This window comes from Hydra viridissima, unplaced genomic scaffold, assembly GCF_058129835.1.
Source record: "Hydra viridissima isolate aposymbiotic clone 2 unplaced genomic scaffold, HvirCarnegie_v1 scaffold_4, whole genome shotgun sequence".
NCBI lineage: Eukaryota > Metazoa > Cnidaria > Hydrozoa > Anthoathecata > Hydridae > Hydra > Hydra viridissima.
In genome coordinates, this window is record NW_028324303.1 from 15985980 (window position 1) to 16009985 (window position 24006).

At 28.2% G+C, this 24006-nt stretch overlaps 3 protein-coding genes across 4 annotated transcripts; 2 read left to right on the plus strand and 1 right to left on the minus strand.

Annotated features, from left to right (window-relative positions):
* Positions 1-1581: 1581 nt before the first annotated feature.
* Positions 1582-3489, plus strand: LOC145183841 (uncharacterized). The gene is made up of 2 exons (XM_080059329.2): positions 1582-1790; positions 2253-3489. Exon 2 carries the CDS (start codon positions 2364-2366, stop codon positions 3234-3236), a length of 873 nt encoding a protein of 290 aa, XP_079915455.2. The 5' UTR covers positions 1582-1790; positions 2253-2363; the 3' UTR covers positions 3237-3489.
* A 2372-nt stretch (positions 3490-5861) lies between these two features.
* On the plus strand, positions 5862-22876 carry LOC145182768 (tyrosine-protein kinase Fer-like). Of its 2 annotated transcripts, none has more exons than XM_090085603.1 (16): positions 5862-7075; positions 7176-7446; positions 8812-8998; positions 11476-11613; positions 12367-12495; positions 12775-12829; positions 12951-13021; positions 13272-13350; positions 13642-13746; positions 15956-16123; positions 17585-17770; positions 21007-21223; positions 21359-21529; positions 21612-21842; positions 21984-22150; positions 22543-22876. In XM_090085603.1, exons 1-16 carry the CDS (start codon positions 6806-6808, stop codon positions 22714-22716), a joined length of 2619 nt encoding a protein of 872 aa, XP_089941729.1. In that variant the 5' UTR covers positions 5862-6805; the 3' UTR covers positions 22717-22876. The 2 variants fall into 2 exon arrangements, with proteins under 2 accessions (XP_089941729.1, XP_089941730.1); XM_090085604.1 differs by having other exon boundaries at positions 6220-7075; positions 11476-11558.
* LOC149890128 (uncharacterized) lies at positions 17901-19687 on the minus strand. Its single transcript, XM_090085605.1, has one exon. The coding sequence runs from the start codon at positions 19290-19292 to the stop codon at positions 18369-18371; it is 924 nt and encodes a 307-aa protein (XP_089941731.1). The 5' UTR covers positions 19293-19687; the 3' UTR covers positions 17901-18368.
* Positions 22877-24006: the final 1130 nt, after the last annotated feature.

The following is a 24006-nucleotide window of genomic DNA, read 5'->3' on the forward strand; positions in this document are numbered from 1 at the left end:
TCGTAGGCCAGCCGTAAAAAATAAAGCTCTGTATTCAAAAATTGTTTCAAAACTTTTTTGCATAATATGAGGATAGATTAAATAGAAAAAAAAGTTACAAGAAGATTAGGAGGCAAGAATGACAAACCTGAAGGTCTGCATTCATAAAGATGCGATAATTTTTCAACTTATTGCTAAAATTGCATTTTCTAAATACAAATGACGTTAGTTCCTTATTCTTTAAACCGAAACAAGTAAGATACTATTTAAAATTTTTAATGGGCACTAGGTTGCGAGCTCGTGTAATTCTCATCGGAACATTTCATCAAAGTCATAAAAAAAACTAGCGAGCATTTGGTTGTCTGAGGTTTTAATAAAATTATTGTATCATAATCAGTAATTCGCAAAAAGATTGATCTCCTCGATCTGTTACTTGCAGCCGGATCAAGGATTGTTCTTGAATGATCTTTTTTATATGATTTCAAGCACTGGTTATTCTTCTGGAACAATATTTTGGATTTCATCGGTAGTATTGAGACCCAAATTATTTAGAATGTCTAAATAAGATCACTTACCTCATCGAACAACCATTCAAATAAGGATCTTTTACCTAATTAAAAATGTTTTTCCATTTTTTGTTTTTTAGAAATTCATTTCCTTGATATATAGTGAAATTCAAAAATATAAGAAACTTTCGTTAAAATCGACAACTAAGCATTAACGCTTAACGCTTTTTACGACAACGTCTGTTTTCGTGCTTAGGCTTGCACGAAATCTGCTGAAGCAGATTGTAGGGCAGGACTTTATTGTTTATAAGATGCGCTATGTTGCTCTAAGATACAAAAAATATTTTGTAGAATTAATTGAAAATATTTTTGTGGTAATCATGGACTTTTTAAACCACGAAACAAATTGTTATAATCTAAAAGTAAATAAAAGTCCTTTTAGATTGCGATAGCTTGATCGGTAAAATAAAACCCTAAAACCTTTACAATTTTTTCCAACTGCGTAAAAAATACTTCAAACGATATCAATAATTAAACATAAACCTAAAAATTTTTATCTTGCCAAAGTAACAATGAACGGTTTGTGAAGTATCAACCAAAGGTGTGCATTTAAAAATGCAGTCTTTAAAAAGATTAATAAAATATTAGGATTTTTGAGCTAAATTACTATTTTACTTTTAACCAACGAATTCATGTAACTTCCTAAGGATTAAAATAACTATCAGCAGGGTTCTTTAGAAATATAAATCTTAAATCGCAATAAAGTTATCTTGACGCAAATTTGAATGCATTTAAAAAGACAATTGAAAGCATTCAGTGCCAACCTGGTATATATAAAAGGATTATTTTTAAGTATTTCCTTTTAAATTTGGCAGTTAATATAGCTAATAATATATGAAAAATTCATAAATTTAAGTAATAATAGTACTTAAATCTTTCTTCTTAAGATAAATTTTGTTTCAATGGTTTAAATTTTTTTTTATTAAAAAATTCATTATTATATCAACCCCCGCAACTATTTTTCTATTATATGTTTTATTTAAAGTTCCCTATTTGAAAACACAGTGGGTTAGCATTCATATCAATTGTTATTGATTCTCTTCAACCAATCAGCTGCAAAGGTTTGCGATAGCAGTTCTACTTCCAAAAAAATGCTCAGTGTTAGTTCTCTTAAAGTTTCTCTCAAGAGACTGTCGATTTGTGTCGAACAGAAAACAAGATATCAAAACCGGTGTGCATACCTATCTGCATTTTGCTAGATTAGGACCAACTACAAACCTGGCTGAAATACTATCTGAACGTCAGGTAAGCAGTGAGTCATTGTTTTCCGTAACCATTAAAACAAAGCTATAAACAGTATAAGACGAATGTTTGACATTGTTACTATAAAACCGATATATGTACTCAAAGAATTGAAAGTAATCTGAAAAAGAAAATCTGACTACTTTTTAAATGCATCTTTTTGAAATATATTTATATTATATATTTGTATGTAATGTATGTATGTATGTATGTATGTATGTATGTATGTATGTATGTATGTATGTATGTATGTATGTATGTATGTATGTATGTATGTATGTATGTATGTATGTATGTATGTATGTATGTGGATACACACACACACACACACACACACACACACACACACACACACACACACACACACACACACACACACACACACACACACACACACAGATAATATAAATTATATAGATACATGCTTAGCAGTTCTATGATTTCTAAACCAATAATTTTGTTCAGGAATGTTTTGGGAAAGCCACTGAGTATCTTGAAAAAAAATTGAGCCCAAAACTACATCGCTCAAATCAACCGATCGTATCGAAATCAATAACATCATTAAACAAAAACCTCATGATTCCTACAACCAATTTTCTAGTTATGGAAAATAGTTCAAATAGTGATATACAAGCTGTCCCTAACATGGAATCTGATGGTGCTGTCAAGCCTCAAACTGACAGTTTATTTTCCGAATGTGTCCTTGATTTTTCAAAATACCTTTCTACAGCTGATTTACCTGCAGCCCCTGGAGAATTCTTTGATGATTTATTTCATGGAAAGTTGTCAAAAGATGCACTTCAGAGGCATTTGCCTGGTTTAATCAAAATAAAGAAAGAACCTGACTCGACGGCTACATCAAGATGCTCAACGCCTGAAAGCTTACTTCCAGAACATGATTTTGACAATGGAGATTTTCCAACTCCCCAATTTCAAGACAATATGGTTAATCCAAGATACCAGAAAGGGGGACTACTAATTAGCCAATTTCAATACATTCCTCATAGTAATGGTACATCTGAAAATGACTCAGATGATGAAATTAATGTTGAAGATTTAGATTTTAATGCTCAAAGGTTGAAAGCTGCTTTAGTAAAGTTGGAACAAAACAAAAATGAAGTTAATAATAGTCATAGAAATGAACTAAAGTCACCACGTAGTAAGAGTCGCAAAGTAATGTCGAAAGGAAGTGAAGAGTATTTAGTGAAACGTGAACGAAACAATGTTGCTGTTAGAAAGAGTCGAACTAAAGCCAAGTTAAAGCATATTGAAACTCAAATGCGTGTTGGTGAGCTAACAGAAGAAAATGATCAACTACGGAATCGTGTTGCATCTTTACAGAAAGAATTAGATGCTATGAAAAGCTTTTTTGCATTTAATTCTCCAAATGAAAAGTCATCATATTTCTCTTCCTATCCTGCCATGTTCTCTGCTACGAAGTTATTGTAAATAGAGAAAAGCCTAAAAGTAATTTTTTTTTTCCCTTTAAGTTTGTTGATTTTCGTTAATAGTTTTTCAGTACTTATTTGGAGTGTCGCACATGATAAAAGTTTTTGGCAAATGATAAGTTTGGAAAAGTTTATATTCGGATCGGATTGTAAAATGTAAAGAAGATTACTTGAAAGTTTTGCTATTTCCTAAAGACATGTAAATGAATGAATTCTTAAAAAAAAATTTAATATCTGCTTTTGTTTCACATAAACTTGTTTTTTTATTTTGTTTTATTTATAATGCTTATTGTTGGATAGAGTAGCTCTAATGGAATGACATTCCCTGTTTTTTATAACCTTGACTTACAAAATTAATAAATTTGTTAGCTGCCTAAAAGGGAAAAAAATCGAATCCTTTCTATAACTTATAATCCAACATCAAAGCAATCTTATTTTGAGTATGTCAACGATTAAGTGTCTTCTCTCAAGAATAGTTTGAACATGTGGTTCGAAGATTTTTTTTACTAAACAAATATAATAGCTAAGCGTTACATGTTTGTATGCTTTAATGTCTTTTGGTAAATGGGGTTTTTTTCTAACATATTAATCCTAAAATTCAATCGTTCGCCCTTTGGCGTTCCTAAGAATTGACTTAAAGCAGCAGGCAGTATATTAACATAAACAGCCTAGCAAAGATTTACAAAATCTATCAAACTTCATAGCTATTTAATAATTTGGTTTTGTCATCTATGGACTTAAAAATAGGGGCCATGATTGAAGATGCTCTTTGTTTTTGTTAAAAACTGTTATCTTTAATTATATAATTTAAAAAGTGAGACCACACCATGAATTTTAGGAAAAGATAAACTCGTAATGTTTGGAGCTACTTGAGATAAAAACGCGTTAATGCTGAAAACAGTATTTGAAAAAAGTCAGGCGCTTTTTGTTACTTCTTAACTTTCATTCCACAAATGAAAATACGAAAATACTTATGAAAAGGAAAATATCTAAACTATTTAACAAACACCAAGGAATTTTCTATAAGTTCTTCACGAAGAGATTCTTATTCCACAATATAATATCACCCATAATGCATGTGAATATAGGTCTTTCACTCGCGTATTTAAATGTGGACAAAATTGTAACATCGGTGCAATCCTATAATAACTCTTCTGTTATGTAGCATCATAATCTGTGTATAAACTCAACAGCGTGTTAAAGTATACAGGTGAAGATATAGGAAAAGACGTTGATGAAGTTATAGACCAAATAGGATCGTATAAAGTACTATTACAGGATGTAACAGTCGGTGCAAAAACTATGGTTGCAGCTAAAAATTTTGAATTATTTACAGAAGGCATTTTTCACTGTGCATCTTTTTAAAATAGATTCAGCGTCTTCTGTAATGAAAAACAGTTTTTAATACAGTTTCTTGAAAACAAACAAATGTTTTTGAAATTCATTTTGTAGTGTGGTTTGGAATTTCTGAAATGGATGTATGGTATTTTTTAAATAGCAGTAAAGTATTTTGTAAAGCCCTTTTAATAAGTGGTTTACACTTTTTAAACATTTTTAAAAAGGAATTTGCGTTTTTAAATGACTTTTGCATTTATGTTCAAGAGACAGAGGATCTCGTTTTTTTTTTTTTTTACTAGATTTTCCTAGGATACTGGGTATTTTCTTAAGCAGGCGGATATTTCTTTAAGCGGTTAGGTGTTTTCATAACCGACTAAGGATTTTCTTAAGCGGCTGCATAACTCCTTAATCGCCGGAGTTTTTTTAACCGAACTGTAAATCATGGACATAACAATTTTTTCGAAGGTTTACTGTTTGTTTTTCTCCAGCTTCTGATATGATCCAGCCTCTAATTTTTCTGCTAATATATTTTTTAAATCTTCATCAAAGAGTTAAGATATTTGGAACGTAGGACGTTAAATAAGCAAACTTTTCATTTTATACCGGGCGCTGCTTCACTTCACAAAGTGATTTTAAAACTTTTAAATATCTAGTAATACACATTAAAAAAATTCAAAGCAGTGTTTTTCATGCTTTGTCAGTTAGATTTTTTGTAAATTTAAAAGTTTTATAATTTTTACCATCCTTTTGTAAATTTAAAAGTTTTATAATTTTTACCATCCTCACTCACCAAAATTATTTCTACTTACGTGACAAAAGTATTCTTTTTCAAGAACAGAAAATAAGCGACAAACATTAAGTATAACAATTAATTTTTTTTTTTTTGGTTTCAAATATAAGCTTTTGATTTCAAAACACATAGTTCTTTTTTATTTATTTTTCTTTTTGTCTTTCTCTTTTTTAATTTGGCATCCTCTAAATTAAAGAATTTCCTTTATCAAAGGAAATGATTTTTTTGACTTATGATAAGGTTTTCTTTTTATATTTATGGTCTTACTCAAGCTTCTTAAGAACTCATGTTCTGCAATATCCAAAAGTAATTCTTACATTAAATTAATTATTAAAAGCAGAAAAAACCATCTGGAAGCTATGCAGATTTTTGTTTAGTAAAATTGGTATGAGGTTAAAACAGTTATGATTTCAATAATTTATCAAAATATTTAATTTTTTTTTCGAAATCGGGGATATTGTAATTAAGAAGAGAAGAAGAAAACAAGCTTTCTAAACTACAACTTTTTTTTCAAGAGTAATCGACGAGCGAAAATTTGTTCTACTCTTAAAACTTCATGCAAATTTTTAAAAATCTTTCTATCCATCAAACTGTAAAACTGTAAAAGACTTTTCTGAAATTTTTTGCTATATCGTTAGATGGAGGTAAAGATCTTAAAATTATCGATGGTTGGAAACCTTTTAAAAATATTCCAAGCTTATAGCAAGTTCTCACTGTTTATGTCGTCTGCAGCCTTTAAGACTTAAGTTAATCGAACGTTTACTTAAAGTTTATTTACGAAGTTTATCGAACACAGCAGGGTATTTAGTCTCAGATGTTATAACGTTTGTGTAACTCCTGAACGAGTCTGTAACTCGTACTAAATTATCACCAAAAAACGAAAAGCTATTCAGCATGTCGTTACAGTTTAGAAAACGAAAGCTAAACGAAAAACCCAAATCTCTGCCAAAGAAAGAAGTTTTCGAACTTCAACACTGATGACATTGTGTTATTAATGTCATTAAAGCAAGAGCCCATGGTAAATTATAACTTCTGTTAATATTAAGTATAAAATATGAATGTATATTTCGTAAATTAATTTATATAAAGAATTTTTTTATGAAACGAGTTTTCTTGATGTTATATTGCACCCCCGTTAGAAGTTAAACGTCAAGTGTTAAAGCTCTAACACCCTTTAATTCATGGGTTCAAATCCTTCCCTCCCCTTAATAATTACTTAATTGAAGTAGTTTCGAACCAGAAATGACAATTTGTTGAAAAATATTTTTTTTAAAAAAATTCCGTTCAAAACGCTTTATTGCTCAAAGCGTTATAAAAAAGTTTACATATGGCTTGGTAAATATATGCATGAATTATGTTAGATCCAAAAATATTTAAGAAACGTTCTCGTAAAACGTTGATTTTGAAAAAAGAAAACTATTAAAAAACATTAGGTTAACAGAATGCTAGAGTTCCAACAATGTTTTTCGAATGAAATTCCACCAGAAAAAATTAGTTTTGCTGCACATCTTCGAGGAAAGGAGGGTTTAGACTCTATTGAAAATCTATCGAATGCAGAAATAAAGTTGCTAGAGCAAATGGAAGATTACGTTTCAAAACGCTCTAAATTAGATGCAGACTATGCACAGAAACTTGGTAAACTTCACGACAAGGACAAGTTTGCTCTTAATAATATGGTTAATCAATACACAAATGGGAGTTTAGTGGAGAAGGTATTGATATAGTGTTAATAAAAATAATAATAGTAATGATAATTATATTGTCAACAATAAACTAATAATGATAAATGTATAATAAAGCTTTCGATTTTAGGCCTGGCGCATGTACATTACAGAGTCTGAGAATAAAGCAATAATAATATCAAATATGGCCAAGCAGCTCAACTTGCAAACTTTACCCCAAATTAAGTCTTTGCTTATGTATAAGAAAGAAATGTGTGATAAGTTCAAGTTTTTAAGAACAAGAATGGATCGAGAGTTTGATGGAAGTGCTGATGAAGTGAACAGGCTACTTAATATTTATAAAAATATTTTAAATGAAGCATCAAAAGTTAAAGAGAAACTTAATAAAGTTGATTTCAAAGGTAATTAATTTTAAGAGAGATAACCTTTTTTAATGATATTTGTTTTATATGCATTTATGAATAAATTTATTTGTTTTAAATGAAAAAATTCAAACATACACTTTAGATGGGCGCTTTTTTTTTAAAAAAAAAAAACAACCTTTTTTTTATCAATTTCTCTTGAAAAAGTTGTACTCTTCTATATAAAACTATGTAAATGCTTAAGGGAATCTTTAAATTTTCATTAATATTATTTTGTTGTTTTGTTTTGGTTATTTTGTTAAATATACCTTATCAAAGAGTGTTAAAGTATTTGTTTTTTATACACCACACTCACTAAAACCTATAATTAAATTGTTGCATTTATTTGATCGAATAACAAATAGAGAAATAATTACTAATACATAGGTATGAGAATGAGGATTCTGAAGTAAGATTTTTAACATTTTTTTAAAATGTAAAAAATTATTAAATGTAAAAATACCTTTTTTCTAGCTTGCATTGTTTCTTTCTGACTTGCAAGAGTGTTTTTAAATGGTATCACCATATTGGAAAAAATGTCATTCCAATTATTGCTAGAATATTTTATGTAAATATCAATATATTTCTAGCTTATAAAGATTTTACAAAACATATAAATCAATACAAATAGTAGTAGTTAAACACGAAAACTTACATTCAGTATTTGATTTTTCAGTTAATAACAAATAAAATTCAAATTACTATAACAATTTTTTTTAAAAAAATTGAATTTTCTAAAGTTGATTAAAGTAAAACTTTTGTGTATTTAAAAAATTAAATTTTATAAGTGTGACATGTTAATATTTATACATAATTTATTTTGTTTTTTAAAGTAAGTTTAATGGATTTAATCAAATAGTAATTTTGCATAATGTCTTAGAGGGTTGAATCAAAGTAATATAATGTATGTGAGGTGTTGCAAAGTTTTTTTTGGGAATATAACTTTGTAGGTCTAAATATAAAAATTATTTTAAATTCCATTTTTCAAATGAATGACATTGAAGTTTGTACTTTATTTGTTACTATTTGTTAATATTTGTTTATAGAAAATCGAGATGCCAATACTTAATATTAAAGGTTAATGATGCAAAAGAATGCAAAATTTTCACAGTAATAAGAAACATTATGTATTTTCTCTGTTCTCTTCAAAAAAAAATCAACTCTAAAATTGTCATACTCAATCTGGTTTCTAACTAAATTGTTTTTAATCTAAGTGTTTTCTAATCAAGTTTAAACAAAGCTGAATTTATATCTCCTAGTATTGTTTTTGTTCCAGTATTTTTTTTTATGTTTCTGTTGTATGCATAGCAACCATAAAATTTTCATTTTAAAACTGTTTTAAAAAAGTAATTATCAATTAAATAGATGCGAAGGATTGGCATAAGATAAAAGAACGATTTGATAAAGTATCACGAAAGCTTCATATGACACACAATGACTATTGTTTGTCCATAGCTACAGTCAATGAGCATCAAAAGCAGTACTACAAAAATCTTGTACCTTTTTTACTTAACTCAGTGCAAGATATTCAAGAAGAGTATGTTCAACCTTGGTAAGTAACCTTCATAACCTATTTCTCAGGTTTATTTTCATTCCTCTAGCATACTTGAGTAATCCCAAATCAGCAAGTTTTTAAAACTTTTTTAATCATACTTCTTCAATTTTGTTAAAACAAATTTTTTTGTTAAAACAAATTTTTGGTAAAGTTGAAGAACTCAATGAAACAAATTTCCTGAAGAAATTCAGGTGTCCAATTCAAATTGGAAATATGACCTGATTTACTGTTTAATACCAATTTATGCAGTAATCTTTAAAAAAATTAGTTTCATTTTAGTATAAAATTTATCATAATTTAATCACCTCAAAGTAATGAAATTATGGATTTATAATTAATTTTTCATTAGGAATGCAATTGTAATGCCTAAAAACCTTATTTTATCACAACTAAACAAGTTATGTACCTCTTTACCTTTAGATTAGCTTTAGTAGATATTCTATTTCAAAAATGTTGATGGTGTTATCTTATACTTTAAGAGATAATTAACTTTTAGTAATAGTAGCTTCACCAAGGTTATTCATAACCATATATATATTTATAAATATTAGTGCGTTTAGATTTTGGTTTTTAACTAAATTTGTTTATTTTTAAGTAAGTTAAATCTCAAGACCAGACTAGGAACAAAATGTTTATGGAAGTGGGCATCCTGCAAAACCAACATTATTTTAATGATTTGACTGTGTGTAAATTTTCTGCCATAACAAAGCACAAGATATTTCAGTTTTAAGTGTTTAAAAAGCAAGAATTGCTTAGAGTTTCAAAAAATAAATGTGCAAAAATATTACAGGGTTATAAGAGTTCATAGTTATTAATCATTATTAACGGAAACACAAAACACCAATGTTTGATCCAAAACATAAATCATAACTAAAATCTTACCAGAGTTAAGAATACTAGAGTGTCTAAAACTAATTTTCTCTTGTCTTGAACCAAATGAAAATAGGCCAAAAGTTGAATACAATAAAGTATCTGCTCACCATTTTTTAAGAATATTTAAAAAAAACAGCTAAAATTTAAAAAAATCTTTATCACTTAAATTAAAAGCAGGCAGAACAATTTATCTTCAGTTTAAAAATTAACAAATTAAATTCAGTATAACAATTATCTTATAAAGTTTGTTTTCATGTTTTTATTACTAATATATGTCCTGAATTTTTAACTCTTTAAAGTTTTTAAAAATTTTTTAATTGCTCAAAATTTTTAAACTGGTTTAATTTCAGGTATTAATTGAAAAAATAAATAAACATACTTTAGACAAGTGACCTTAAGCAACTTTTAGATGCCTTTAAGTTGAAGCACTCTTCATCTTTTCAATATTTTGTTCCCTTAGACCAAAGGATACCTAATGGTGGACCAAAATTATTGTAGGGCAGTCAGATACCCACAGTGTATGTGTTTGCTTTAATGATTAAAATACTAAGTTGATTGTTATTTGTGCTTTAGCTACAAAAGAAATTATCAGTGTTATATAAAATTTTTGGTATGTTCTGTTGATAATGAAAGGTGATACTTTAATGTTCTATTTGTCCAACTTTTGACTCTTTGAGAGGTTGTTAAAAAGAAAGTTTTTCTGAGCTTGTCAGTGTGAAAAGCAATGTCAAGATGAGCTCTAACGTTTTTGCTGAAATATTTTCAATGCATTGCATTCTGTTAATTTTTGTGTACCACATTTTAAAGATATTATATGTTTCAAAGGAAAGAATGCATGAATTTAGAAACATTTTGGAAATTGGATTTGGGTTGCTTACAATCCCTAAGATTGTGTATCTTTTCATCACTTTACACCACTATCTTTACACCAGCTAGCAATGCAAAGATCAGGTAAGGCTAAAACAGATGATGGGGTTGATAAGAAAAATATTGCTGAAATAAACGAGGTTTTACAGAATCAACATGTTGCCTATATGTATGACAAAGACTAGAGGGTTGCTTAAATTAAGAACGTGAATGAAGAAGTAATGAGAATTTTAATTTGATATTTAGATATCAGTTATATATGACCCTGTTGAAAAAGTTTACAAAGTTTACAAATTTTACATGACCCTGTTACATGACCTTGTTACTAAAAACTGATTATTTCCTAAAGAATAAATAACACTTAATGAGTTGACTTTCCTGGAGAAACTTGGGCACTTAACTTTTAAAATTTAGGCGCCCAAATTTTTTCAGGATATTCATATCATTGAGTTCTTCAGCTGTACCAAAATGGTGAGATAAAGTTGTAATAATGTTACTTAGTTTTGTTACAGTTAAAACTATTATAGATTTTTGATATGAAAGGATGTAAAGTGATAAGTAGGAGAAGGTTTTTTGTATGTAATAAATGTTAAAACTATAAAAAAATTTTATAGGTAAATATTTAAATACTTAAATGTATTTATTTTATATAGTATTATCTAAAAAAAAAAAACAATTTTTCTAACTGAATGAATATGAAATTTATACCATTTTTCTATTCATTTTCTTTTCAGGAAGGAGATTTTATTAAGCATGCAATTAAACACAAGTTGGTGTCGTGAAGAATTTTCTACTTCTGAAAAAGAAATAAATCAAAGTATAGTTTTAATAAAATCCACTGAAGAATACAAGGGGTTTATAAATTTTCATAAGTATGAGTTTGGTTCATAATATTCTTTTTATTATTTTATTCTTTCGATCATTTATATAAAACATATTATTACTATTGTTAAAATAATTTATATATATATATATACTTTTAATTTGTTGCTGCAATAGTTTTTATCTATATCATATTGTAACAAAAAATCAAAAACAAAAAATGTTGCATATACTAATAAATTTCATTTGTATTTAAACATTTTTAGTTTCAATCTTTTTAGTGCAAAAGTATTAGGTTCAATATTTCACAGTTTTTGCTTATTTTTCTTAAATTCACTTTAAGAAAATAAACGCACCTGTATTACATTATACAAGCTCAAAGTTTGTCTAAGAAATTTTTTCTTAAAAATTTAAGATAAGTTGATCAATATATTTTACATCAATATAATCTATTTCACATCAGCATATTCTATTTGACATTAGTATACTCTATTTCAGATCAGCATATTCTATTTCACAAAAAGAAATGTTTTAAAATCAGAATGAAACACCATTTATTTAGGATTGGATAGAAGATGGCATGAATAAAAAAAAAATCTTTTCTACTTTAAGAATATTTAGTCTATAAATGATTGTAGTGAACAAGGTATCAAGTTTATTCAAAATTTTGTATCAACAGCCAAATTAGAAGACAATACCTGATGGTTGATGTCAAAAAGCATTAAGTTCTTTTATATATGTATATAAGACCAATTTCTGAGTTTAACATTATTTTTTTTGAGTTAACTTTATTTTTTCTTTAGACAAATCCCTGCTGCTACCATTCCTTATTTTTTTGATGATAATCTTGTATCTGAGCAAGATGTCACATCAGGACTGTTAAAGGACTCTTTAGCTGTGAATGATCTCACTCATAAACAATTACTCTACAAGTAAGTTTTATAGTTGCTTTACACACAGACACACATACACACATGTATATAAGTGTGTGTGTACTAATAGTATTCAAACTAATTATTATATTTATTATATTAGTTAAAATAATAATGATAATATTACTTATAGTAATAATAAGAATAACTAAGATAACAGCAATAACAAATCTATAATGGTAGTAAATATATAACCAAAATTACCTAAAATACTTTATGAAGTGCTCTTCTAAAATACTACTTTTTTTAAAAGTAATTTTTTTATATTTCTTTACATAGGAAAAACTCTGCTGATGAAAACGTAGAGAGTATGAAAGAAAGTCTTAGCATTAAGGTTTGACATAAATTACCTTTTTAACATTTTTCATTTCAAATATTTTGTAAAGATATTTTTTAGTTGCAACATGCAATAATTAGTAGGTTTTAAACATATTTTAACCTTTACTTTTTCTTAGAAAAACAACTCTCAAGAAGAAGAAACAGCTTTAAAGGATATGCAAACCGAAAAAAATGTTGCTAGTTTGAAGTAATTTTTATTAAACTCTTCTGTAATTTGAAGATAAAAACCTTCGTTAAAAAAATTTCTTTAATTTGAAGATAAAAACCAAAGAGTAAAAATGTTGTTTAAAAAAAAAAAAAAAAAAAAGATAAAAATTGTTTTCAATTTATTTTTATTTTAACCTGTTGAGGATTTGTCATCCAACTTTTATCAAAACCTGTGAAATTCTTTTCTGGTTGAAGTTTTTTTCCTTCAGAACTGCACTGTTTATTTTTAGCAAAATTGACCAGCATTTTCGTTGTCAGTATTTAAAATTTGAAGTTGAAGAACTTAGTTGCAAGCTGAGTATGCATCAAGTATGTTATGGTTTACTACTTAGATTAGAGATGTAAATACTCTTCAATAGAAAATTATTATTGCCACTTGCCATTAACAATTGGTTTAGAATGAAATGGACTCTATTTTTCTTATAGTTTTGCACAATATTTAACCCGGTTAATAAAATATTAGAATTAAGTTTAATAGAACTAAAGAAACTTGCCTCAACTTTAACAATGATCTTTTAAATATTGGTTAGATAGTAAATGTTTTGAGGTCATTCAATAAGCTGGCTGAAGTTTAATTGAAATCATAAAGTTTAAATTTAGACACAATTAAATATTTTAAATGAAGCAATTTGTAAAGTGGGCGATGATGGGCCAAAATGCTACTCTACTCTTATACCTCCTGACTCATCAGTTGCTAAATCTGGGGTAAAATTTTATGTCTAACTTTTTTATGATAAATATATTACTTATGTATTATATTAACATATATTTTATGTATGTACAGGATGTCCCAAAGATGTCTGCAACACCATTTAAAATTTGAATAACTTTTTACAATTTAATTCAATTTCTGCAGTCTAGGACACACCAGAGGTATGGTGGCAGCAGGATGTTGCTACTGCTTATACAGCTTGCTTCTTAAGGGAAATTTTTGGGAAAAGGATAATATTACAAAATTCAGAAATTATTTATCTGCTACAATCACCTCACTTAACTGCTCCTTCTTCCTGTGGAGGGTATTTGAAAATAAAGTATATCATAATAATCCTCAAACTATTCAGTAATTGAAGCCTTACATCCATGAAGATATAGAAGGAATAAGCCAAGAAAAATTATGACAAGTGATGATTCACCTTAGAAAGAGCTTATCAATGTGAAAAGCAAAATCCAGTAATGACACCTCATAAATAAAATTTTGGACAAAATTTAAAAACTATTATTTTAAGAACTAATAAGTTTTATTATTTAATATTTCAACTGTTAATATGTTAGTATACATAGTTTATAAATATATAAAAATAATTATTTCAAATACCATATTTAGCAATATTATAAAGTTTTTTTTGAAAGATGTTTTGTTTGAGTAAGGAAAATTTCTTTATTCATCTTTGAATAACAATATCTAATTCTTGCTTCAAGCTCTTCAAAATTCTCAGCTCTCCAATTATTCTCGTACACTAGCCGTTTTAAATCACCCCAAAAGTTTTCAATTGGTCTTGCTTCTGGAACGTTAGCTGGGTTTATATCTTAGGGTACAACTTCAATTTTTTTCAATTTTAAAAAAGTTGATGACCGACTTTGAGTAATGTGATCAAGCTAGATCAGGCCAGAATATAAACTTATTGTCTTTTTTATAATATTCTGATACTAGAGGAAGTAAAGTTTTTTCTAGTATCTTTTTATAAGTGTACTGGTTGATTGCCTGCTTACTGTGATGAATATAAAGAGGGCTTATTCCACGGGGGCTGATGCAACAAGAAACTAAGAGCTTGTCCTCGTACTTTTTACGCAAATTGTATCTTTCTTGGTCAGAACATTGAGAAGGATCAGCGGCATAAAACCTATCATTACCAGCTAATGTGCTATTGTTTAAGGTAAAATAACTTTCATCATCCATAACAAAATCCAAGTTTTTATAATTTTTGTACAATTTACGACATTTAGGATGCATAGCTTTCTTCTGCTAATGGCTACGATCTGGACGATTTGTGTTTTTGAAAGTTCGAATGTTAGTCATTGTTTTTAATACTTGGGAAATTTGAGATTGACTACAGTTAAAAACTTGAGCTACTTTCTTTTGGGAGCACCCTGACTTATTTTCATAAAATGCAGCAATCTTTAGAATATTTTCTTTAGTAGCTACCTTAGCAATTTGACCACTTCCAACTTTTCTTTTTAGAAATCCATTCTCCAATTTTACTATTTTATCGTAAGCAGTTGATCTGGGTAAACCCCATTCCATGAACTGCTTAACAACAAACGCTTTAACTTTTTCTTGATTTTTTTGGAAAAAAATTTCCATAATTTTTTCGAGGTCCTTTACTTTGACCATTTTATTTTCAATATTTAAATAATATTTTTAACTTAATTAAATTAAATTTAAATAGATTATAAAATCCTAAATTCAAATAAGTATAAAGGTTTTTTACATACATGAAATAAATTACATAATAAATGCAATTAATATTTGTCCGAAATTTTATTTATAGGGTGTTAATTGTGGTTATATAAAGGGTGTAGTTTTCAAAACTAAATAAAGTTTATTTTCAAGAAGTATGTTTTCTGTTTATGAAAGAATAAATGTGAATCATTAAGAAATGAAGGTTTTTCATTTTAAAATGTTGTTGTAACTTTTGGGCCACTCTGCATGATAAAATACAACTTTTATAAGTATTTTTTGTTTTTTAAAGTGTCTATAGAGCATTAGATTAAACTTTTTTGGTTTTGATTAATTTTGAATGTAATCTTCTTACAGTTTTGATTTAAGTACTTCAAAATCTTTTAAGGAATCTGATGTTTGTTTTTAAGCTATTATAGGTTGATTTAAGTTTTGTGAAAACTTTTCAGTTTTTATAGAATGCTTTTTTTCTTTTAGATTTTTTGAAAAAGTATTTATATATTTGAAAAATTTCAGGGAGGTGAAGGTGAAAAAAAAAGAAGAACAACATTTCCAAAATTACTTGAAAGATTCCGCACAAAAGCAGAACTTTCTCAGGAAACTAATTCCAATCTGAGTTGTGATGACGATAGAAGAGGATCACAATCAGCTTGCTCGAGTGAATCAGAAATATCTTATGATCAAGTAGTTTCTTTGAAATGATTTTTTTTTTATAAAATAATTTTTACTTATAACTTTTAAGCTTAACCAAAAGTAACCATAGTAATTAAATACTAATAATAGATATACCTGAATCAGTAAACAAACATGTTAAGCATTAATTTCAATTCATAGTTTATCCCATTAGTTGTGTTGTCAGCATAGTATAAACAGGAAATATTATCACAGATGAAGTTTGCATTAAAGTATTTATCCTTTTTCATGACATTGTAACATTAGGTTATAATTCTACAGCCATGCAGTGGTGTAATTAGGGTATAAGGGCAACCTGGGCTAGGTTATAGTTGAACTGTCAAGGAGCACCTATCAGAATGTTTTTTAGGTTCGCATTTGTAACAGATAAAATAGTTAGATAGTGTAAATGAAGTAATTATAAGTATGATGATAATAATTTTGTAATAATTAACAATTGTAGTTATATATTCTTTACATAGGCATCACAAATAACAAAAATGATATTGGCTGATACTTGTTGTGTACAGAAGTATACTTAAGCAGCATCTTTTAGTAAATAACATTATACAGAAGTATACTTAAACAGCATCCTTTAGTAAATAACAATTATTACAAATTGATGAAATCTGCAACTACATCTAAAAACTAACAGCTATAACAAGTTTGTGCCACTTTTTAAGCTCACTAATAATATAATCAATATCAATACTGCTAGGATAGGACAAATCTTTTTTAACTGATATTAATGCTATAACTCTCTTATGTCTGTACTTCAAAAGTATTTTTTAATCTTTTCAGAGGAGAAAGACTGTTCACATGATGCAGTTGTATCAGATAGTGATACTCAACTGTATCTATCTCTGTAAATATTGTTGTTGTGAGAGTTACACTTTTAAGTTAAAACTTTGCAGCTACAATTTCATTTTTGACTATTAGCATGTTGCTTACATCATCATTAGTGTTGAGCAATGTAGGTTTGTAATACAACGCAAATGTTTAAAGCACTGTATAACTGAGAAATTGTTAAGATCTTAAACAGAATGCATCATAGATTTCTTCTGACATCCAATTAATAGTTGGATAAAAGATTCTCTTGTACTAAACTAAATATCTTATCGTGCCCTTCAAGTAAAGGTTCAACAGCATAATCACTTGATAGGTTTGCCCACAAGTGCCCTGGTGTAATACCCTACTGCACCCATGCATCTCTTCAATAAAATTAGGAGTTTTTTTGAGTTTGTTAATATAAATTATTTTTTTTGCTTCATTTAGTTCAATATTTTGAAGATCTTATGCATATATTTCCATTAAGCTTTTCACTAATGAACATTTTGCAAACGAGGTTGATATTTTAAACAAAGATTGTTGTATTAATAGTTTGTTTGAAATTTGAAAATCTAAAGGAAAGCTTTTGATTTTAATAACGATAAAGTTTTTTGTATAACAAATTGTTTTATATCTGTTATTTAGCCTTGTGAGTCTTTGGATGAATCACCTTGGTTTCATGGGAAAGTTGACAGAGGAACTGTTGCTCGTTTGCTCAAGCATGATGGTGATTTTATAGTTCGAGAAAAATCAGATAGCTCTGGAAGTTATGTCTTAAGTGTTCTGTGGAAAGGCTGCACAAAACACTTTATTTTAAAAGCAAATGATAAGGTTTGTTAACTTTTTTTGAATGATTTTCTGTCATTTTTGTGCGCTATTTTATCTTTTAAATTATTATTTAAGCCATCCATACTTAATTGTCACTAACAAGTTCCATTAAATGAGGAAAAAGTTTCAATCTTTCTTGCCTTTGTCATTCTCTTGTCATGCTTTTATCGTGCTTTTAGTGTTTGTTTTTTTTTTATATATGTATGTGTAAAATGAAAAATTCAAATCAAGACAGCAATGTCAAGCAACATAAATTTTTTTTTTTTTTTTTATCAACATAAATGTATTTTTACTTTTTTTCTTGGTTTTTACATAAAAACAGCTGGTTTAATGATTCCAGCATCCATTGATAGAAAAGTTTGAAGAGAAAGTAAAATGGAAAGGAATAAAATTCAAAATATTTTTAAAAAATACAAGGTACAATGCAGAAACACAAGTTTGTATCAGAAAATTTCTGATTGTAAATTTTGCATACATACTATTCAAAGTCATCTGTAATTTCAACTAATGTCAACAGCTTCAGCTATGGGAGCATCTTACCTAACAATTTATACTAATAGAAAGCAATACTCTACTATTATTGAATTGAACATGGCAAAGGTTAATTGTAACTAACTTCAGTTCCTGTTGATATTACTGAGCTCTGAAATTTATGTTTCCTGATGAAAACATGCTTGAAAAAATGACAAATATCTCTCCTTGCTGATGCGTGTTTTATAAGAAAAGCTTTTGCTTCCACTGTAAACGTAAGATCAAAGAGCATGCGAGATATCCAGTCCAATACAAGATATACTGTGGTATTATTTTGATATTTTTTTATGAAGTAAAACACTAGAATACCTGTGATAAGGTAAATGCAGTGACCAACAGTTGTTAATCCAAGCATGGATATAGCCAGGGAAATATTCTTAACTGATTCTGTTTTGCGTACTTTTTCAGCATTTCTTTTCATTCTGTTCAAAAATAGCTTAAGTAAAGCATTTAGTGCTATACAAATTAGCATCGGTATAATGCTAATGATTCCACATACAATATAGGGGTGGCTTTTTGTTTGTCTCAAAAAAAGTATCAGGAAAGTAGCGATTCCAGATGAGATCACCCATGAAGGTAATGCATACCAAATAAAAAGTTTTCTGTTACTTTCAGTTCTGCTAACTTTATTCTTGACATTGGAAACTCCTTTATAACGGTTGTATGTTGAATTAATGAGCATGATCATGTTGACAGTAAACCCTAAATACAATAAAAAATGAAGATCAATTTGATGCTGACAATTTACACAAGGTACCCCTTTTTTCACAGTATAGATTCCATTTAAAGCTAAGGATATCAGTCCAAATATGTTCCCAACATAGCTTGATAGAAATAATCTTGCTGTTGAGCAATGACATATGTAGGTACTTCTTATGGTAACAATTATTGTTGTAAGATTTAGAAGTATACCACTAAGGATCATCACAAGATAGGCTGTGTTTTGAGAAATTATATACTTTTTGTTGTCTGCAAAGAAATATGTGCAGTTCATTTCTTCTTTATTTTGTTAATCCTCTTTCTAAAAGAGAAAAGTCTCTCATTTCAGCTTCTTAAGATTAAATAACAGTGATAAAGTGCATTTGATGTTCAACTGTTTAGCCACTAAAAGTGTCTAATTGTTTGCTTAAACAATGAAATGGCTTTTTTTTGTTGCTTGACTTAAAAAATGTTTGTAGTTTATATTTCTCTTGTTCTTGTTAAATGAATGAGTAAAGTATCTACTGCAAACAATCTAAATATTTTATTGCTATTTAAAAAAAAAAAAAAACAGAACTTATTGGAAGTATCAATTATTCATATATTTGTGTAACTAATAACCTAAGTTTAATTTTGAACTGTAAAACAACATTTGATTGAACAAAAAACAAGCAAAAAATTTTTAAAAAAAATGTAAATAATAGATATTTTAAAAATCTTTTATAATGAAAATATTTTTATTTTGTGGTTATCTTAAATGCAAATGTATATTATGCACAACCATATTATACTATACTGATTCTTGAAAATGTCAATAAAAACCCAATGTCACTATATTTAATAAGTGTATCAGAATGGTCTTGTGTGTTTCATATTTTAACTTGTATATTCTCAGGGTCTGTTACAAGAAAAGGAATTCTTGTGTTAAATGTTCTTCTTCGTTTTATTTTTTTGTTGGTCATGAAAAACAAGTGTTTGTTGTCATAAAGAAAATTCAGCTAAAACTTGATGCAGTTGTTGAAAATACTGAATTTTTAAGTTTGTTTTTTCTCGTGTAGAGATGGTAGAAAAAATTACTGATATCCTTTCTGGCTGATGATTGTTTGATAAGAAAAGCCTTTGCTTCAACTGTAAATACAAGGTCATAAAGAATTCGTGAAGTCCATTCCAAAGTAATAAACACTGCTGCATTCTTAGTATACTTCTTCAAAAACAAAGTCACTAGAAAACCTAATAATAGATAAATACCATGCCATACTGTTGTCAGGCGTAGCATCGATATTGCAATAGAAATATTCTTTAGTGACTGTGCTTGTTGTGTTTGCGCTGCATTCCTTTTCATTTTGTTTAAAAATAACTGTAGATGCAGATTAATTATAATACAAATGGTCATTGGTAAGATGCTAATAGCTGCACATACTATAAAGGGACTTAAATTTAGGTTAATGAATATAATTAATAATGCTATGCTAAATGAAACAATCCATGCAGGTAGTACATACCAAAGGAAAAGATTTCTGTTACTTTCTACACAACTTAGGCTTTTCAAGTTTGAGATTGCTCGGTAGCGATTGTAAGTTGAATTTACAAGCATAAACATGTTAACTGTGAATCCTAAATACAGGAAAAAATGTTGATCAAGTCTTGAGCAACAGTTAATGCTTGGTATGCCTTTCTTTGAAGTATACACTCCATTTATTCCTAAGGAAGCTAATCCACTCATATTTCCTAAATAACTTGATAGAAATAATCTTGATGTTGAACAAAAACACAAGCTGGTGCTCTTTATTGTTGTAATAACTGTTGTGAGATTCAGGACTATTCCAATCAAAATAATGCCAAGAAAAACAATATTCTGAAAAATAATGTAAGGTTTGTCCCCTACATAGATGTATGTACAGTTCATTTTTTTTTTTTTTTCCCCTTCCTTATCTGAAGTTTTTAATCTAAAAAAAAAATTTTTAAAGCTGTTTAACTAAATTTAATTATAGTCTTTATTTACATTTTAGGGTTTGTATACACTGGAAGGTGAGTCTTTTCCTACAATTCATGCCCTAGTTACTCATCATCATGAAAGGCGCTCTGTTATACAAAGTAGTACCGGTATAATATTAATGAATTCAGTGAACCGTGTTTTTATGGATGGAGATGAATATGTAATACCCCAAGATGATGTTCAGCTTATAAACAGGCTTGGAAGTGGACATTTTGGTGATGTTTACAGAGGTCTTTTGTTTTTACTTCATATTACTCAACACTTTTGAAAAAATTTTCTCTCATAGCAAAATTTTGGCATCATTAAGTTGTTCATTTTATTTTTTTATAATTTTTTTTTTTTTTTTTTTTTAATATATGTTTTAGGAGTTTTGCGCTCAAAAGAAATTATGCTAGCAGTGAAGACCTGCAAAGAATCAGTAAATGATGTTGTAAAAAAACAGTTCCTTGAGGAAGCAGAAATTATGAAACCTTGTGTGCATAAAAATGTGCTCAAACTGATTGGTATTTGCAAAGACAAAGAGCCATTTTATATACGTAAACAAGCTTATTTCTTTATATTTATCTTTAAATTTATTTAAATTTAAGCTCAGTTATTGAGTAAATTTCCTTTTTGCAGTGTTAGAGTTGTGTGAGAAAGGAGACTTGCTTGGTCTTTTAAAGAAGGAAGGTCCTGTCTTAACTCATTCGCGATTGTTTGACATGTCCGTTGATATCGCCAGAGGAATGGCTTACTTAGAACAAAGACAAATTATCCACAGGGATCTGGCAGCTCGCAACTGTCTAGTCTCAAAAGACTACACCGTGAAAATATCTGATTTTGGCATGTCTAGAGAGGAAGACGAGGAAGGTTTGATTTTATTTTTTAAGAATTCTTTATGCTAAGTGATTTGGATTAAATCATTCAGGAGTTGTTAATTAACTGTACACATTAAAATAACGTTTTTAAAAATAACTTACCGAAGTATGTGTCAGGTTTTTAAATGTTTAGGGTTATATACTATACAAACCACAAAAGAGATTCCTTTCAAATGGTGTGCTCCTGAAGTTTGGCATCATACTAAATATTCTGTTAAATCTGATGTCTGGTCTTATGCGGTTACTCTATATGAGATCTACTCACTCGGTCAACCACCTTATCCTGGATGGAATAATAAGGTGATGTGTATTATTCTACCATAAAACCTTTTAAAAGCTTTTGAACAGTTACATAGTTTTTTCGTAAATAAAAAGAGCGGCTGTTTATTTCAAGCAACAACAAGTTGTGCCTGCTTCTCTTTGATTTTCGTTTAATTATAAACGTTTACAAAAAACCGTTTTCACACTCTTACAAATATTATGCATTATTAATAAGTTAAAATGTTTCGGAAATTTATCATTATTAGTTTTTCTTTTTTCTACTGAATATGAACATGGATAATTGTTCCGAAATAATTCTAAAATTTTTCTGAAGTAATTTGTTTTAAACTGTAAGAATGTTGCGAAAGAGAAGGACCTTTTTAATGTGGCAAGGTGTTTTCGCTATTTTTTAATTTACAATTTATTTATAGCATGCACGTGAGCAAATAGATGCAGGGTATAGGATGCCGTCACCAGCAAGCACTCCTCCTGAAGTGTATGAATTAATGAAAAAATGTTGGTATTTTGAGGACTCAAAAAGGCCTAGTTTCTTTGAAATCGTTGAAACACTAGAAAAATTAAAACATCACCTTAATTTCAAATGACAAAATTCTGTTTAGAAAATAATTATCAGTTTTGCGCCCGTCTCTCATTTTAAATTATAAATCATAAGATTTAATATGGTTTTCTATTTTTGTCAGTTTTTGTTAACTTATTAATTTATTTTTTTTATCTTAATTTTGCCCTTGTTTTTATTCTGCTTTCAGTCCCAAATTTTTTCTAATAATTTTCTTTTTTTTTTTTTTTCTTTTAATTGAAATCGTAAAGTTCTCAATTTTTCTTGTGTTTTTTCGACTGAAAATGAAATTTTCCAGAAGTTATATATATATATAGAATAAAAAATCTTCATAATTTTTTTATTAAAATAGAATCATGTATATTTATTTTTATAATTTGAGTGTTTTTTTTTACTTTTTTTGGATTTTTTTACTAGTTTTTTATATAAGCATATGCATACACACATACATACATACATACATACATACATACATACATACATACATACATACATACATACATACATACATACATATATTTTAGTGGTTTAATTTTAAATATGGAAGTTTATTAACAAAAATTCTAAACACTTAATCATAGATCTTGTTACTGACCATGTGACTCTGCTATTCTACAGATTGCTAATAGCTAACGCAATCAAAAAATGTGCCTAAATTAGATGAGATAAATTAGATGAGATAAACAGTTAGTATTTTACTTGTCAATTTTTATTTTCTGAGCAAGCAGAATTTTCTTTCTTCGGCTAAAAAAGCGACTGAAAAACAAAAGGTATTAGTTGACTTTATTATGTTATTGGTTAGACCAGTTTAGAATCAAATTTTGTATTATTCTTTCCTTCTCAGTGTTGAAATTACTATTGCTAAGTTATACTAAGTGCAAATCTGAGACGAGGAATTGAAACAAATAATGGATAAATAATCTTCAGTTGATTCCTTAGTAGATATTTTTGTGGCAGTTTCATCAATTACATACACAGACACGACAAAATTGAATAGATACCCAAAGAGTCAAAATTGTTATTAAAAATGGCAAATGATACAATAAAAAGTCGTTAAATGCTTACAATAATTAATATGCATTATTAAAGTTGACATTCCGTTCGCGTTTTTCAATGCTAGGACTCTTTTTAGGCATGCTAGAAATTACTTCACAAATCTTGAAGAATTTTTTACCATGTTTCATGCAATAATTTCAATTATTCTGTCTGAAAATGGCTTCTTTTTTTTTTTTTTTTTGCAAAGTTTCCGGTCAAATATGCCTCAGAGATATTCAATTGGGTTCATATTGCCCCCAAACCATAACTGAAAAGCCACCGT